Source organism: Pogona vitticeps, chromosome 13 (genome assembly GCF_051106095.1).
Source record: "Pogona vitticeps strain Pit_001003342236 chromosome 13, PviZW2.1, whole genome shotgun sequence".
In the NCBI taxonomy this organism is placed as follows: domain Eukaryota; kingdom Metazoa; phylum Chordata; class Lepidosauria; order Squamata; family Agamidae; genus Pogona; species Pogona vitticeps.
In genome coordinates this window covers 11,800,703-11,817,257 of record NC_135795.1, presented here as the reverse complement: position 1 = coordinate 11,817,257, position 16,555 = coordinate 11,800,703, and the positions used below count along the sequence as shown (strand labels likewise).

General features: G+C 44.9%; 1 protein-coding gene across 1 annotated transcript in view; it reads left to right on the top strand.

Annotated features, from left to right (window-relative positions):
• POLR3E (RNA polymerase III subunit E) overlaps window positions 1-16,555 on the top strand; it is a 47,465-nt gene that overhangs the window by 29,435 nt on the left and 1,475 nt on the right. The window contains exons 18-20 of the mRNA XM_020799579.3: window positions 940-1,430; window positions 12,423-12,500; window positions 13,824-13,949. Coding sequence (XP_020655238.3) covers window positions 940-1,430; window positions 12,423-12,500; window positions 13,824-13,949 — 695 coding nt within the window. The remainder of the gene's footprint in view (window positions 1-939; window positions 1,431-12,422; window positions 12,501-13,823; window positions 13,950-16,555) is intronic.

The following is a 16,555-nucleotide window of genomic DNA, read 5'->3' as shown; positions in this document are numbered from 1 at the left end:
TGCCAGATCTTGGAAACTGAGTTAGCATATGAGTGGAACTTGCTTTTCTCCTTCTCTTCCACCCACTCACAATCTGCTCAGGATAATTAACTCGTTGGGCAGCCTGGGAAACATTGAGCCGCCCAATCAGGGCTGATGTTAAACTTGAACATTTTGAACCAAGAGCCGTTTCTTCCCTATTTGCCTCCTTTGAGACCAGAGCTTAGAAAGTTTCTTTTTAAAAAGTAGCTTGTTGGGTAAAGTCTTGCAACCTCCTCCCTTCTTCCCCCCCACAAAGAAATTTATTGCTTCAGTTTAGGATGGATGGAGGATGAAAAATCCCACTCAAGTTGCCCTGGAAGTGCTCCCTCCTAGACATCCAGAAATATTTTCGTGAATATTAGGAAAAACTTCTTAACTGTTAGAAGAGTATGACAGTGGAACCCGTTATCTCAGGAAGTGGTGAGCCCTCCAGCGCTGGAGGCATTCAAAAGAAAATTGGACAACTGGCTGTCCCGTCTGCTTTGATTTGGATTCCTGCACTGAGCAGGTGGTTGGGCTCAATGACCCAACACAATGATTCTGGGATACTATGATCCCATCACCCATTTTTAATTTCCTGGAGAAAAATGCAGCATTGCTTCTAACTCAGACTTTCCTGGGGGAGCAATTCCCTTCTAAAGCAAGGTGCAGATTCTTGATTTATTGCAAGGGATGGGAGTTCTGTATCCGAGCATATCTGATTGGAGGGAGCCAAACCCCTGTGTTTTTTTTCTTCTCTAGAAGAGAGTACAATCTGCAAGAGATCTTGGGGAAGGTAAAATTTGGTCCCCGGACCGGCAGTTTCCCCACCAAACCAGGAGTCTTCTTGCTTCCGCTTTTCCAGGTGTTGCTGGAAAGCTTAGCTTCCCATGTTTTCAGCCTGAATTAACGGGGCATCCGTTTTCTGCTTTGCTGCAGTTGCTCCGTTGCTGGTTTCGGGAGAGCAGAGAGTCAGCCTGGCGAAAGCAAAAGTCAAGCAGAACTACGGGCAACTGGAGCAACATTACCAGAAGCAGAAGGCGGACAGCAGAGCGCATGAGCTCAGCTCCCCGACAGACGTTCTCGGCGTCCGTATAAAGGAGGAGCCTGTGAGCGATGAGGAGCCGATGGAGACGTCGGCCTGCGATGGTCTCAATAACGGACTGGTCAACGGTATCCATTCAGAAGAGAACTCGGTGGACTCCTTCAATGGTCACTTGCCCCTCCAGGAGCGGGTCACGCAAGAACTGAGAGCCTTTTTGATGGCGACATTTAAGAAGCAGTATGTGCTGACTCTGAATGAGCTTAAACGGTTATTTAATCTCCACGTGGCTAGTTTGCCTCCAGGGAATCTCTTGTTTAGCGGCATTTCAGACAAACTGTTGCAGGACCTGGTGATGGACATGGGCTGCAAGCAAATAATGGTGCCTGTAAGTGTTTTTTCTTTTTAGTCACTTTCTGAATTTAACTTATTGTTTGTTGTTGTTGTTTAGTCATTAAGTTGTGTCTCACTCTTCGTGACCCCGTGGACCAGAGCACACCAGTCTTCCACTGTCTTCCACTGCTTCCCGGAGTTGGGTCAAATACATGTTGGTAGCTTCGATGACACTGTCCATCCATCCTGTCCTCTGTCGTCCCCTTCTCCTCTTGCCTTCACACTTTTCCAACATCAGGGTCTTTTTAAGGGAGATTTCTCTTTCATGATATGGCCAAAGTATTGGAGCCTCAGCTTCAGGATCTTTCCTTCCAGTGAGCACTCAGGGTTGATTTCCTTCAGAATAGATACGTTTGTTCTCTTTACAGTCCAGGGGACTCTCAAGAATCTCCTCCAGCACCACAATTCAAAAGCATCAATTCTTCGGCGATCAGCCTACTTTATGGTCCAGCTCTCACTTCCACATATCGCTACTGGAAAAACCATAGCTTTGACTATGTGGACCTTTGTCAGCACGGTGATGTCTCTAGTTTTTAAGATGCTATCTAGGTTTGTCATTGCTTTCCTCCCAAGAAGCAGGCGTCTTTTAATTTTGTGGCTGCTGTCACCATCTACAATGATCATGGAGCCCAAGAAAGTAAAATCTCTATCTCCAGATCTTTCCCCTTCTATTTGCCAGGAGGTGATGGGACCATAATCTTAGGTGTTTTTTTTTTATGTTGACCTTCAGACCATTTTTTGCGCTCTCTTCTTTCACCCTCATTACAAGGTTCTTTAATTCCTCCTCACTTTCTGCCATCAGAGTGGTATCATCTGCGTATCGGAGGTTGTTGATATTTCTTCCGGTAATCTTAATTCCGGTTTGCGATTCCTCCAGTCCAGTCTTCCGCATGATGTATTCTGCATATAAGTTAAATAAGCCGGGGGACAATATACAGCCTTGTTGTACTCCTTTCCCAATTTTGAACCAATCAGTTGTTCCATATCCAGTTCTAACTGTTGCTTCCTGTCCCACATATAGGTTTCTCAGGAGATAGATAAGGTGGTGAGGCAGTCTCATTTCTTTAAGGACTTGCCATAGTTTGCTGTGGTCCACACAGTCAAAGGCTTTTGCATAGTCAATGAAGCAGAAGTAGATATTTTTCTCGAACTCTCTGGATTTCTTCATAATCCAGCGCATGTTAGCAATTTCGTCTCGAGTTCCTCTGCCCCTTCGGAATCCAGCTTGTACTTGTGGGAGTTCTCGGTCCACATACTGCTGAAGCCTACCTTGAAGGATTTTGAGCATAACCTTGCTAGCGTGTGAAATGAGTGCAATTGTACGGTAGTTGGAGCATTCTTTGGCACTGCCTTTCTTTGGGATTGGGATGTAGACTGATCTTTTCCAATCCTCTGATCACTGCTGAGTTTTCCAAGCTTGCTGGCATTTTGAGTGTAGCACCTTAACAGCGTCATCTTTCAAGATTTTAAATAGTTCCACTGGAATGCCATCACCTCCACTGGCCTTGTTTAGCCATGCTTTCTAAGGCCCACCTGACTTCACTCTCCACGATGTCTGGCTCAAGGTCTTATTGTTTGACCACGTTGAAATAATGCATATGTATTGCTGTGGCAGGAGGAGAGTGGCAGGTTTCGGGGATGGTTGGTGTGGGTTTGTGTGTGGTACGAAGCATGGCAAGGTCCTCTCACACGGCCCATTGGCTTAGCTGCTGTGATGTCACAAGCGCTGGGCGGCCTCAGATTATGTGGCTAGATTTAGAAATGCTCGGATGAGATGCAGGACTTGGGATGCCAGAATCGGTGAACCGTTTAAGTCGTGCCGTTTAGTTAAAGTGTTTGCTATGTGGCCTGAACTTTTGAAGGTCACAATGCGGGTATAGGTTCCCGAGGACTTTGACGAAAAGTTTTGGGCCAAGGGGATTGTGGCTCAGTGGTAAGGAGCATGGTTTGCATGCAAAGGCTACCAGGTTCAAACTCAGCTGTGTTAGAAGGAATCAGGCGATGGGGAAGGCCTTGCTCTGGGTTCGGTCACAGAGAGCCACTGGCAGACAGCAGACAAGACTGAGTTGATTAGGTATCATTCTGTGTTTCAGACAGAGAAAACATGGAGCTTTCTAGGCAAAGCTGAAGGACCAGTGGATCTGTAGATGCTGTTGAGATTGTCAACGGAGGCTTAACTTGAACCTCTGAAGTTGTGCTTAAATAAATAAATAAATAAATACATTTTGTCCTTCCCAGCAGCCCTAATCAGCATGGCCAGGAGTAAAAGATGATGAGAGATGTAGTCCTGCGCTGTTGAGAAGGCCAGGCCCCTGCTCTTTGGTATCTTGAGCTGTCTTCATTGACACACATGTCATTACAGAAAAGCTGGTGATACAAAGAGAGCTGTAGGCGATCTGGTTTCTTGTGTCTTTGGGTCCTGTCTACCCCAACTTCACACCATGTCTTTCTTTAAGCACCCCACCCCAGTATCTTGTTTGGGCTCCGAAGACCATATGCCAGACATAAAACTCTAAAATACATCCAGAATCCACTAAGTGATATGTCGCACATTCTGCAAATATGAAGGCTTTTGAAAATGTTTGGGGAAAATGCAAATACCTTTTAGGAATTGTCATTCATCTTTTAAAAAAAGGTAGCACTCGTTGCTAAAGCATGAATTTTGTTTTATTCCTGTGCATTAATCTGGCTTCTTTTCTCCTAAATATGCAAGTCTCTGCCGGAAACAGCAAAACAGAGGCTTAACTTGAACCTCTGAAGTTGTGCTTAAAAGGGGGGATAAGGCTACTGAGCTACCTGAGGATATTTAGATTCGCCGGCTGGGTTTCTGTGGTTTTCAGTTCCCAGCTGTTTGGCAGGAGATGGGAAGAAGCAGCTGCCCCTACTGACCAAAAGGTCTTATAGTCCAGGGAGGATGGATAATTAGATGATCTCCCACCATGGTCTATTATTGCTAATGCTTGGTTACACTGATGGGATTTCCACACCCAGCCTCTGGAGACCTTACACATTCTCCAATCTTCATTAGTCCAACCAACGGCTTGAAATCCGGAATTGCAGCACCCTTAAAAGAGGAGTAGAAGGCAGCTTTTTGAGTCCCTTTAAGTTCATTGGTTCTATTCCTGGACTGTTACACTGGTGATACGATTCTTTTCATTTTTGACCAAAATCTGTTCTCGCGTACTTAGTGTCCATGAGATCTGCCGTTGGGGATCAGCAGAAAGCACATGTTTTTACATTAATTAATGTTTGTTTCGAAATCTCACATGTAGGAAAAGCGGTGGCTTTTTAAGGATTTTTGAATGATCTGGGTTTCATTGGGCGGCAAAGCAATCCGATCGAGTTGTTTTTTGAATGCAAGGAATACTTTTGTATGAGAGCACATTCCGGCATCCGAGTCAGATATAGACCTTGAACCTCGCTTAAATTTAGGGACTAACCTTTTTCTTTAAAAATAAAAAAAGCAGTCTTTCTCTGTAGGCCTAATTACATGCTCAGTAATACTTATATCTATTATTTCTTTGTTATAATCTCAAAAGTACGCAAAATGGCCAGATTGATTTTGTTTGCTCTGAAAGGCGGGAAGATGGCCTTCGGAGCAGGTCATCGAAGTAGAAGAAATCCCACCAATGTCATCAAGAAGGGATGCTCAGATTGTGTGAGGAATATAAGAGAGCCACTTGTCTAGCTGGAATAAAAAAAGGAATAAAATGATCAAGGCTTAGAGGCAGAGACATGTCACGAGTAAATGACTGTTTCCATTAGTCCTTGTGAGTCACAGCTCTGAGGCATTTAAGCTGGGGAAGTTTTTATATTGTGGAGTGTAAATTGTGTTACACTGATGATATCATGTCTGGTACTCTGGCTGCTTCTACAGTGGTAGGTAAAGGTAAAGGTAAAGGTTCCCCTTGACAATTTTTGTCCAGTCGTGTTCAACTCTAGGGGGCGGTGCTCATCCCCGTTTCCAAGCCATAGAGCCAGCGTTTTTGTCTGAAGACAATCTTCCGTGGTCACATGGCCAGTGCGACTTAGACACGGAACACCGTTACCTTCCCACCGAGGTGGTCCCTATTTATCTACTCACATTTGCATGCTTTCGAACTGCTAGATTGGCGGGAGCTGGAACAAGCGACGGGCGCTCACTCCATCGCATAGATTCGATCTTACGACTGCAGGTCTTCTGACCTTTCAGCACAGAGGCTTCTGTGGTTTAACCCACAGCGCCACCATGTCCCATCAGAGGGGGAGAATCTGTTAAAACACAGTTTCCCGCTCTCGGTTCCCAGATGGTCTTGGTCCTGGAGCCCCCAGAAATCCTGGCCAGCACAGCTCGTGGTGAAGGCTTCTGGGAGTTTTAGTCTTCTGACCCTACAGCACAGGCTTCTGCAGTTCAGCCCACAGCGCCACCATGTCCCTTCTACAGTGGTAGAGTTGATGCAAAAGAACCCCACACATTTTTACCAAGTAAACTCAGAGCTCAGTAGGTAACTAGCTACCCATGGTAGTTACCTGTCAGTGGTTACTTCTGGGTAATTAATACTTTAGCTAGTAGATGCAGTTACTTTTGAAATTTAACAGCTTCACTTAATTTAGGTATAATGAGTTCTTGTTCTTAGGGCCCATCAAGGTGCCTCTGACTTAAGATCCTAGGAAGGAGTCATCTCCAGAATGTCCTGTCTGCAACTGCCCTGCTCAGCTCTTGCAAACTCAAGTCTGGGGTTTCCATTACAGAGTCAACCCATCTTATATTTGGCTGTCCTCTTTTCCTGCTGCCTCCAATCTTTCCCAGCAGTGTAATGAGTAGCAAGTAGTTAAGTTCAAAAGTGACTTTTAAGGGCATTTCACAGTGCAGTTTACAAATATTTTTTTTCCAGCTTTTATGATGGTACTGGTAAGTAAAAGTGGCAAGCGAAAAGTGTTCTTTGGGTTGGTCTTTACATAAATATTTCCGAGGTGCAGCCTGAGAGCCCCCCCCCCGGCATTTCCTAGCCTCCCTTGCAATGACAGCTGATGTTCCCTCTAAGTTTCTGTCCTGCTGCGCAAGAGCCTCGCTCTAGGTATGCGGGGATGGGCGGGGGTTCATTTGAAACAGGAAATACACAAACTGGCTGCCGGCTGCCCCTGCACAACCCCAGCGGGGAGATCTGGATGATCGCGCACAGCCTAGAGGGAACATCGGTGACAACACAATGCATTCATCACAAATAGAGAGTGTTTCTCTTTCTGGCAGAAATAGTCCACCATGTTATTAGTACACAATGTGGAAATTGTGTTGTTAGAGCAGCAATAAAAAAGGTAAAGGTTCCCCTTGACAATTTTTGTCCAGTCGTGTTCAACTCTAGGGGGCGGTGCTCATCCCCGTTTTCAAGCCATAGAGCCAGCGTTTTGTCCGAAGACAATCTTCCGTGGTCACATGGCCAGTGCGACTTAGACACGGAACGCTGTGACCTTCCCACTGAAGTGGTCCCTATTTATCTACTTGCATTTGCATGCTTTCGAACCGCTATGTTGGCGGGAGATGGGACAAGCGACGGGCGCTCACTCCGTCGCGTGGATTCGATCTTACGACTGCTTGGTCTTCTGACCCTGCAGCACACAAAGGCTTTGGCGGTTTAGCCCGCAGCGCCACCACATCCCTCCAGAGCAGCAATAATGATACTGTAATGGCAACCTGGGTGCTAGGAAGCATGAATCACACAGTTACTTCCTCGGTCAGAGCCATGAGTAAAGCATATATAGGGCTTTTGTGCTTGAAGGGTAACAAGTAAATCTTGGTTTAGCCCACCCTCTGAATAATCTGAATCTAGGCTTGTTAGAACTAACAGTTGAGGCAAGAGATCTTGGTTAAGTGTTTGTGTCTGTAAAACATCTTCCTCTATCTGTTTGAAACTATGATAAACAACTTAGCACATCTTTTCTTCTCCTCCAACATGCTCCTCTGAGCAAATATATGGCATTGACATCTTTTTCTCCTCTGATCTATCAAGACTGAATTGTCTGTGCAAGAATTTCTCTCTGGCTTCACCCTACGTTGGCTTGATTCTTTATGACACATACATAACATATGACGCCTAGTATAAGTGATATTAATAATATGGGAAGAGACCAACCTCTCTTGCAAATATCGTAATAAATGATAATCGGGATTCTTTAAACGTGGTTTGGTGGAATGTCATGTCAGACCATGGTTTGTCATCAGTCAACAAACTAGAATCAAAATATGTGGCATGAAGCAGGTTTGTGCCAAACTGGTTTGCCATAACGATCCAGCTAACAAGCAGTAACTGGATCTAGCTTGTTTTTCAGAAGCACTCACATCATAGAAGTCAGAAAGCTAAGACAGCCAAGTCTTGTGCACCAGCATGTACCATCAAATTGGAATTTGTCTAAACTTCAGTGGGCAAACCAGCTAACCTCAAACCGTAATTTAATTTTTTTGGCTTGGTGGCTGTTTGATCATATTGTGCTGGCTTACACAGTACTGTACAACAAACCATAGTTTAGAATTATATCTAAACCATTCTTGTGGTCTGGTTCAACAGAAGGAGGAAGTTATAATTTAAAAACTGTTTTTGCATCCTTGAGGAGGAAAGAAGTGTCTGATTTTAAACAAGCTGGTATCTAAATTCATAGGACTACAATTCGTTAATGAGAATGAACTAGCATAAGAAATGGTAATTTCATCCCAGTTCTCACTAACTTTTTTTTTCAATGGGAAGGGAAAGTTTCCAGTTTCTCCTTCCTGGTGGTGAGAGAGAAAGAAAGGAAAAGCAAGAGTTCTGTGCATGCATTGCAAGAACCCCCCCCCCAAGTTTTCAATGGGATTCTGTACCCCCTAATTAGGAAATCTCAAAACAATGATTGCTGTTCTAAACTATGGTTACTGCAAATCATGGTTTGATGTGATGTCTGAATTGAACTGAAGAAGGAGTGAGCATCCCATCAGAGGAATGAGAAAGAAAGCCAAAGAAGTGTTAAGGGTTTATCACTTCTTTTTCAGATTTGAGAACTCACTTTGTAGAATGTCGGCAGAACTAGAGCTATGAATGGTGTTTGTTTAAAAGGGAGGAGGAAGTCTTGCAGCACTGCAGTGAATGTTTCACATCAGTAGTTCAGTGGTTTAGACATCTGCTGCAGAGCCAGAAGTTAGGAGTTCAATTCCCCCACAGTGCCTCCTTGGCAAGGGCTGGACTTGATGATCCGCAGGGTCCCTTCCAGCTCTGCCGTTCTAGGATGGTGGTGGTGGTGATGGTGATCAAAACATGCAGCCGCTGTGGCCCTCTTTGGCCTAGAAATCGGACTTTTTACCAGTCCCCTGTTGATGGGGAATGAAATCATCTTTCCCTTACCGTGGAAGCAACTTTAAATATTTAATCATGTAACTGTGGCTCTGATGTGTCTGAGCTTGGGGAATTTCTCAGCACATCTGCCGTTGCGCTTCTCAGAGATGGAAATGTGGGTGTTGTTCAACATCTTGGGAGTCTCAGATTCACTTCCTTTTGGCAAAATAAGACGAAGGCTTTTGTAGTTTTTGCCACTGTTTGGAAATCAGGTCTTGGGAAATGAGTTGCTGGGAATCTGATGTGCGTGGGACAAGGTGAGTGGCAGGCCGTGAGCCTCCTTGGCTTCAAAGCTAATTGCAGTACTGGGGGAGGGGGTGCTACACGGGTTACTTTGATTGGTAAGCAGTATGGGGCTTCTTGATTGGCTGGGCCTCCGATAAATACCAAATGTTAGAAGAACCAATCAAAGACTTGTTTGGGGCTGTTGGAAGTAGCCATATACAGTGGTGCCTCGCTAGACGATGATAATCCTTTCCACTGAAATCGCTGTTTAGAGAAATCATTGTCTAGCAAAAAGCATTTCCCCATTGGAATGCATTGAAACCTATTTAATGCATTCCAATGAGGAAGAATCGTCGTTGTCTAGCGAAGATCAGCCATAGGAAAGTCGCTTTGTGAACCACCGATCAGCTGTTTAAATCGCTGTCTTGCGAAGCTTAGGTCCCGAAAACACCCGTTTTGCAAGCACAGAGAGAGCTGTCAAAATCGTCGTCTAGCGAAAATCGGTTTGTGAAGCAGGGACCAAACATTGTCCAGCGAAATTCCCCCATAGGAATCACTGTTTTGCGAATTGCTATAGCGATCACAAAAAGTCAATGTCTAGCGAAAAAACTGTCATGCGAGGTAACTATCTAGCGAGGCACCACTGTATACTGACAGGCTGTTTATTCTGTCTAGACCAGCAGTGCCCACTTTGACAGTGATTCCCCTGGATTGTTTCTTATCTCTACTTGAGGTGCTTTTTGCCTTCCTGGCAGTGTGCCCAGCCTGTCAATTGCTTAGGAGCACAACCAGCACCTCATTAACGTGCAGCAATTTGCTCCCAAGACTTACACAGCTTCCCTTATGCAAGTAGAGGATTCTGGCCATCCAGTCATGCCTAAAGCAGGATGGATAAAAACCAATGTTTTTTTAATTAAAAAAACAATTCAATTGATTTACATTTTTAAAATTGATTTTTTAAAAATTTAAATGGTCAAACATTTCCATTTAAAAAAATTTAAAATCATGATTTAAATCAAATCCGCCCTGTCTTAAAAGTGTGTGGCACTCACATGCATTGTTCCCTCCACCCACCCACCCCCAGCATCTCTTTAATCATGGAAATGCAACTGAAGGAAGAGGGGCTGAACCCTTTTCCTCCTTTTGGGTTTGAGCCCAACTAAAATAAAAGATATGTGTGCTGGCTCATGTGAAAAGGATACCCAGACACACAGCTACCTTCTCACTTCAGACGTACGTATTTCTGGGAGTAAAGAGATACAGTGGGGTCTTGACTTGAGAACTTAATCCGTATTGGAAGGCGGTTCTCAAGTCAAAAAGTTCTCAGGTCAAATCTGCATTTCCCATAGGAATGCATTGAAAACCATTTGATCCGTATCTGCTCTTTTCCGTCCATAGAAACTAATGGGAAGCTGCTATTCCGCCTTCGACCACTAGAGGGGGATATTTTGTTTCTTTTTTTCTTAGGTCAAGAAAGGTTCAGGGAAGGCAGGGAAAAGACAGTCCAGGCAGTACAGTACCAGGCAGTCTGAAGACTGTCTCCCAATCCACTCTCTAAACGCTGGGAGGAGTGAGGAAGCAGACAGGCACCCTTTTCACTGGCCAACAGTTAACTGAAAGTTCAAATTTTGCACTTTCCCTGCCTCCCACGTGGTTTTTTTTCAGTTCTTAACTCAAATCTAAGTACTTAAGTCAAGTCAATATTTTCCTATGAGAGTGGTTCTTAAGTCAAAATGTTCTTAACTCGAGCCGTTCTTAAGTCAAGACCCCACTGTAAAGGGGATGGTGGTAGTGTCCTCAACATACATGGGTTTTGCTGTACTGTATATATTATCCTGCATGACCAAATAGCTGAGCTGGTACTGTTTCTGTTACTGGAAGAAAGATCCATCTGTCATAACTAGTAGCCGCTGGGAGTCCTATCCTTTATGAATCCGTCCAGCCTTCTTTTAAAGGTGTCCCAGTAGGCAACCATCATCATATCTTCCAGTAAAGAATTCCACCGTTTCTATGCAGCCAACTGCTTCTTTTTGTCTGTCCTGAACCCCATCTCTCTGTTTTCCTTGTGAGGTGAAAATTGGCCTCCTGAGGAATGTTTCTAATGGCTAAGAGCTTTCTAATGGTTAAGAGCTAGTTAGCGAGACAGAGTGACTCCAGAATAACTCGAATCTCCTTCGCTGGAGGTAGTTAAACAGAAATTGAATGGATGTCTCTCAGGAATGCAGTTGGTGTTGAGATCCTGCATCCGTTGAGGGTTGGAACGGATGGCATCTAAGGCATCTTCTAATTATTATGATCCAGAGCTCCTGCCCTAGCCCTCCTTCCAGGTTGGGTCATCCAAGGGACTTCGTCTAGTTGGTCTTGTTGAAGGTGGCTTAAGATTCTATTTCCCCCAGAGCTATTAGTTGGCTTTTCAATTCAGATAAAAGAGAGAAGTGGTTGGTTAAAGTCTTGCCGGTTAAGGAAGGGGCAAAGGAGCAAAGTACGGATCGCCATTTTTGTTGGAATTGAAATGGGATGGTTAATGTGGGCTGCATCAGATTCCACCATCCCCATTTAAAAGGATCAAATACTAAGTGATGGGATCCTTCTCTCTACAAGCCAGGTTCTGCTGTCTCCCCAAATCAAATTCTCCTTAAAGCCTGAAGAGAAGTTCAGATTTTTTTTATATACTACTTTACTTGATAGGTTGGATCCCCCCACTAAGGGAACCAAGTTGGAGTTTTGCCTGTACAGTGGTGCCCCGCATGCCAACAATAATCCGTCCCATTGAAATCACTGTTTAGCGAAATCATCGTCATGTGAAATCCGTTCCCCCATTGGAATGCATTGAAACCCGTTTAATGCGTTCCAATGGGGAAAATGCCTTGTCATCCAGTGAAGATCGCCCATAGGGAAGCCATTTTGCGATCACCAATCAGCTGTAAAAATGGCTGTCCTGCGAAGCATAGGTCCGGAAAACACAGGGCAGCCATTTTGCGAAGCCAATGATCAGCTGTAAAAATCATCGTCTTGTGAACAAATGGTTCACGAAGCATGGACCAAATCGTCATCAGGCGAAAATCCCCCATTGGAATGACTGTTTTGCAAATCACTATAGCGATCGCAAAAAGTCATCGTTATGCGGATTCATTGTTTAGTGGTGTTGTCGTCTTGCGAGGTAACACTCTATTCCATTGAAGCTGAGGTTGTCAATTCCTGGGGTCTCCTCCTTGCATGTCTGGCACCGATGCAAACTCTTCATCAAAATATCCTTTGGCTTGAGGTGTGTTGATTTATGGTTTTGGACAGAAAATGCCAGAATTCCCCGAATAGATCTCTGCATACCTTTACTTTTTACTGTTGTGTGTCTGGGTGTGCTTTAAAAAACACACACACACAACCTAAAGCCAATAATCCTGACTGGTGAAACCTATTTTTAGTTTCCCCCCCAGACGACCGCTTTACCAGATGAACAGAAGGTCTTCGCCCTGTGGGAAGCCGGCGACATGTATGATCAGGTAAGCCGAGGATTGGAGCGCCTGTTCTGCGCCGTCTGTGCTTCAGAGTGACCCATCCAACAAACGTAAACATTCACACATTCTTAGCCAGATCAGCAGCAGGGTGCCTTCAGTCCCTAGGAAGAGCCTGAGGGAGGAGAGGCTTGTTTTTAAGTCTCTGGGTGTGTTCTGTGCAGTCGTTGTGATGCTTTCATCCCATAGACCCAGCTGCATGTCCACCATTCTTTAAGCTCTTGAATTCAGAAAGGACCAGTTTGGATCCTGGCATCTCTGGTTAGAAACTGTGGTGGGAATCAGGCATCCCCCCCAAGAATGTTTTGGCAGGTTTTGGGATCTTAAATCTGCCCTCATGCCAACTTTACTTGTTCCCAAAATGGGGAAATTGCACCTCCAGAGACTGTCCTTTAAAACGGACCGTGATCCTCAGCTGTGTTGACATGACCACCTATCTAAAATTAGGCCAAACATTCAGGGTTCATCAAGTCTCCAATTGGCATCCATACCCTGTATCATCCAAACCTGTAAAACCAGTGGTTACCAGCTTTGGATCAAGCCAAGATACTAAACCAACTTCAGATAGTGGCTGTGGATGCTGGCTTGTTTTGAAACCGACGCGCCTAGTTCCTGAGTTCAGATGATGAACCAGGGAGCTAATGATTGTTTTGGTTTCAAGATATTCAGAAAATATCTTGTTTAATCATGCCATCTATGTCTCTGTTAGTAAGCAGCTGGTGCAAATGATGCTTTCCTATAAAATGTTCTGATGATATTAAATGATACTTCCATTTCGAGTGGTCAGAAGCTCATGTCATGCTGTGGTTACAATGTTGGACTGTGACTCCGGACTCTGGGTACAAATCCCCACTCAGCAACAAAACCCGCCATCGGTCAGTCGGTCTGCCATTCTGACCCAACTTGCAGCCTTATGGTGAAGAGAAAGTGAGAGAAGGACAGCCGAGAGTGTGGCTTTGAGCTGAATACCAAACATTAAAGCAAGAAACTGTAACTGTTACTGTTCCAAAATCTTTGATCAACAGTTTGAAGCGATTCCCAGTAGCTCCTGGTTTGCTTCCTCTAAATCTAAATTTGGTGATTTTGCAAATATGTCATCTTGCTGCAAATTCTTAAGGCTTGACTCCTAATTTTTTGGCTTACCCTTTGATGCACCGTCACCCCTCCATGCACCAGCAGTCCTAAGAAATAAGAAGTGCAATATGATGATGATGCTATAAGGCTTTATGTAGTCTCTGACTTTCTTCACTGTTCTCCTTTTTGTGCTAACTCAAATTTCTTTGTTTTTCCCTTCTCCCTCTTGTCTCAAAGCATCGGCAGATTTTGCTTGACATTTTTTCCAAAAACTACCGAGTGCGTAGAAATGTAATCCAGAACCAGCTGGCCCAGGAATATGGTGAGGATCTGGACAAACAAGAGGTGGATAAAGTCTTGAAGGTAACACAGCTATGAATGCATTGGAACAAAATTTAAAATGCAATCTCCCAGTCTAATTCTGCTGTCTTTCGCTACTTTTTGAAAGTGTATATTTAGATTAAAATGGATGGACTAGTTTCCCCTCCACATTGGAAGTTACAGACCAAACCTTCCTTCCCATTGTATAAGGATTTGGGGGCTGGGAGGAGAAGGAGAGAATGAATGGTAAAGCTGTAGGAAAGGTGATTGATTGATTGATTGATTGATTGATTGATTGATTGATTGCATTTATACCCCGCCCATCTAGTCAATTGACTACTCTTGGAGTTGATGGTAGGAGACGCAAATATGAAAAGCGACTTGCCAAATGCTAAATCAGGTCATTTTTCTTTCTGGCTTGGGTTGTTGTTGTTGTTGTTGTTGTTGTTGTTGTTGTTGCCAGAGGTAAGGAATCTCTTTCAGCCCAATTTGGTATAAAGAAGTGAATCGCATAATAATAATAGAACTTGCAAGGGACCCTATCAGGGACGCACAGTGGGGAATCAAACTCTGCCTAAACCACTGAACTATCCAGCAGTTCATTTAAGAATTGGGGGGGGGGGGAGAGTCTGTCTTCCAAAAACAGCAGGCAAGATCAGAGGCTGAAGGGTAAACTATTTTTGCTTCAAAGCTTTTACTTCCCTTAGAAGAAAGGCGTTCCTGTTGCACATGGATGCAGCAGCTCTGGAAAAGCTGTGCAGCTACCAATTGTTAGAAAGGGAAGATGGTCTGGGGAATGCTAAGGGGCCTTGTTTGTCCTTGGGGCCTGGCGTTCCCGACCCTCTGTTGGCACTGACTTCCAGCAGCTGTTCTGGGTATCAGACAGGAATATTTCCCATCCCTGCTTCGTGAGACCAGGGATTGAAGCAGAGACCTCTGTGCGAAATACATTCTTGACCATAGGCAACTGCAGCCTTCCCCGAAGATCTTGTAGCATCCTTTCATCCCTGGTGGGTTTAAGAACATAATCCCAGACAACAAACCACCAGATGGGTTTAGAGACAAAAACATAATCGTTTGCCAGACATATGTACACTCAACACTTAGGTGGTGTGCTGGCAATAACATATTTAGCTTTATTATTGGATTCCTTTGTTCTAGGAGATTTTCAGAGGCCGCTGCCTTTTAAGTTTAAATCCCGTTGTCTTAATTGCATTGCATAATTACCTGCAGCAGCACTTTACCTGGGGCATCAATAGCGTCTAAAGCCTTAATTAAAATCACCTTTAAAGGTTATTTATTGGATCCCTTAAGCAATGAAGCCAAAGCTATTTGGCAGGTGGGGTTCCAAGCTTTGCCTGAAAGCAAAGATCTTCAATGTCACTTCAGTTCTGGCTTAATGTCCGTGCATGGTGACTGCGAAATATGTTTTTCTTTTTAAAAACAAAAGTAAAACCTTGTGAAGCCAGAGTGGTGTTGCCTAAACACAAGACAGGCGTCGGCAACTTTGGGGAGACTCCAAGATTTGTAGAAATACAGCAAAACATTAGGAGCAAAATCCCACCCCCAGTCGCCCTAAGCACCTTGCGTGCTTCTTTGGCTTTGCAGTCCTCCTGTTTTCATGCTCATTTCAAAAATGCATGGCTTAGCTCCTCTTGTTTTGGACGTCATGTTGAGACTGAGAAAGGGGGCAGTTCTCGACCGAGGAAAACCTTGAACGATCACAATTCAATCCGGCAGGGCAAGTGTGTCATCTAACCTGTGCTGAGTGTGGTGGGCGCAGGAATGCCAACAGAGAAAGTGGAAAGAAGACTTTGGGGTGGGGTGGTATGATGGGATGGAGTCAATATTCCCCCTCAGCTGTGTGGGTGCAGGGACATGCAGTACTGCATTGGGGGCACACCGCCATGCCCTCTCCCCGTGTTTCCACCCATTCGCTTCCAGTTGCAGCTAAAACTCCTGATGCTTGAAGCAGAGCTGCCGCGCGATGCTCCAGAAAATGAGAGGGACCGTTTGATGGAGTATTTTGGAAATCATCCCAGCTGGCATGCTGGAGTTACTCAACTCTGCCACCTTTTATTGCAGTCACGGGCATTAAACTGGGGCTTTCTTCCCTCGATGGGGAGTGCTTTGTAGCAGCAAAGAGAGAGAAGGCTGGGGGGGTGGGGGGAACAGGAACACCCAAAGGGCTGATCTAGCATCGAGAAGCCCCTGTCTGCCTACTCTCTTTCTTGCAGCTCTGTATTCGCTGCTATCTCACACATACGCACACTTTCTTTTTAAAGTGAGCCTGCACGAGGGCTGCTAATTGCCCCAATTAGCAGGTTCGTGTTTTCCTACCTATAATTCACACTCCAAACCAGACAGGAAGCCAAACATTGCGATCGGAGGAGTGTTTCTGTCAGAGGCGATAGGGGATGCTTCCTGAGAAAGGCTTCGAACGCATGCTGCAGGAGAGTCCCTGTAGGTTTCCTGGACTGTTTCGACAAGTCAGCTGCAAAGGGGTGCCTTTTTTTCAGTTGGTTACCTCCGTGGCTCCCATGGGATGGGGTGCCTCTTGAGGTGCCCCCCCCCCAGGAACCACTTGAGGAGCGAGAAGCCAGGTGGAGGCTGGGAGAGGGGTTTGGGGTTAGAGGTGGATTGCGTTG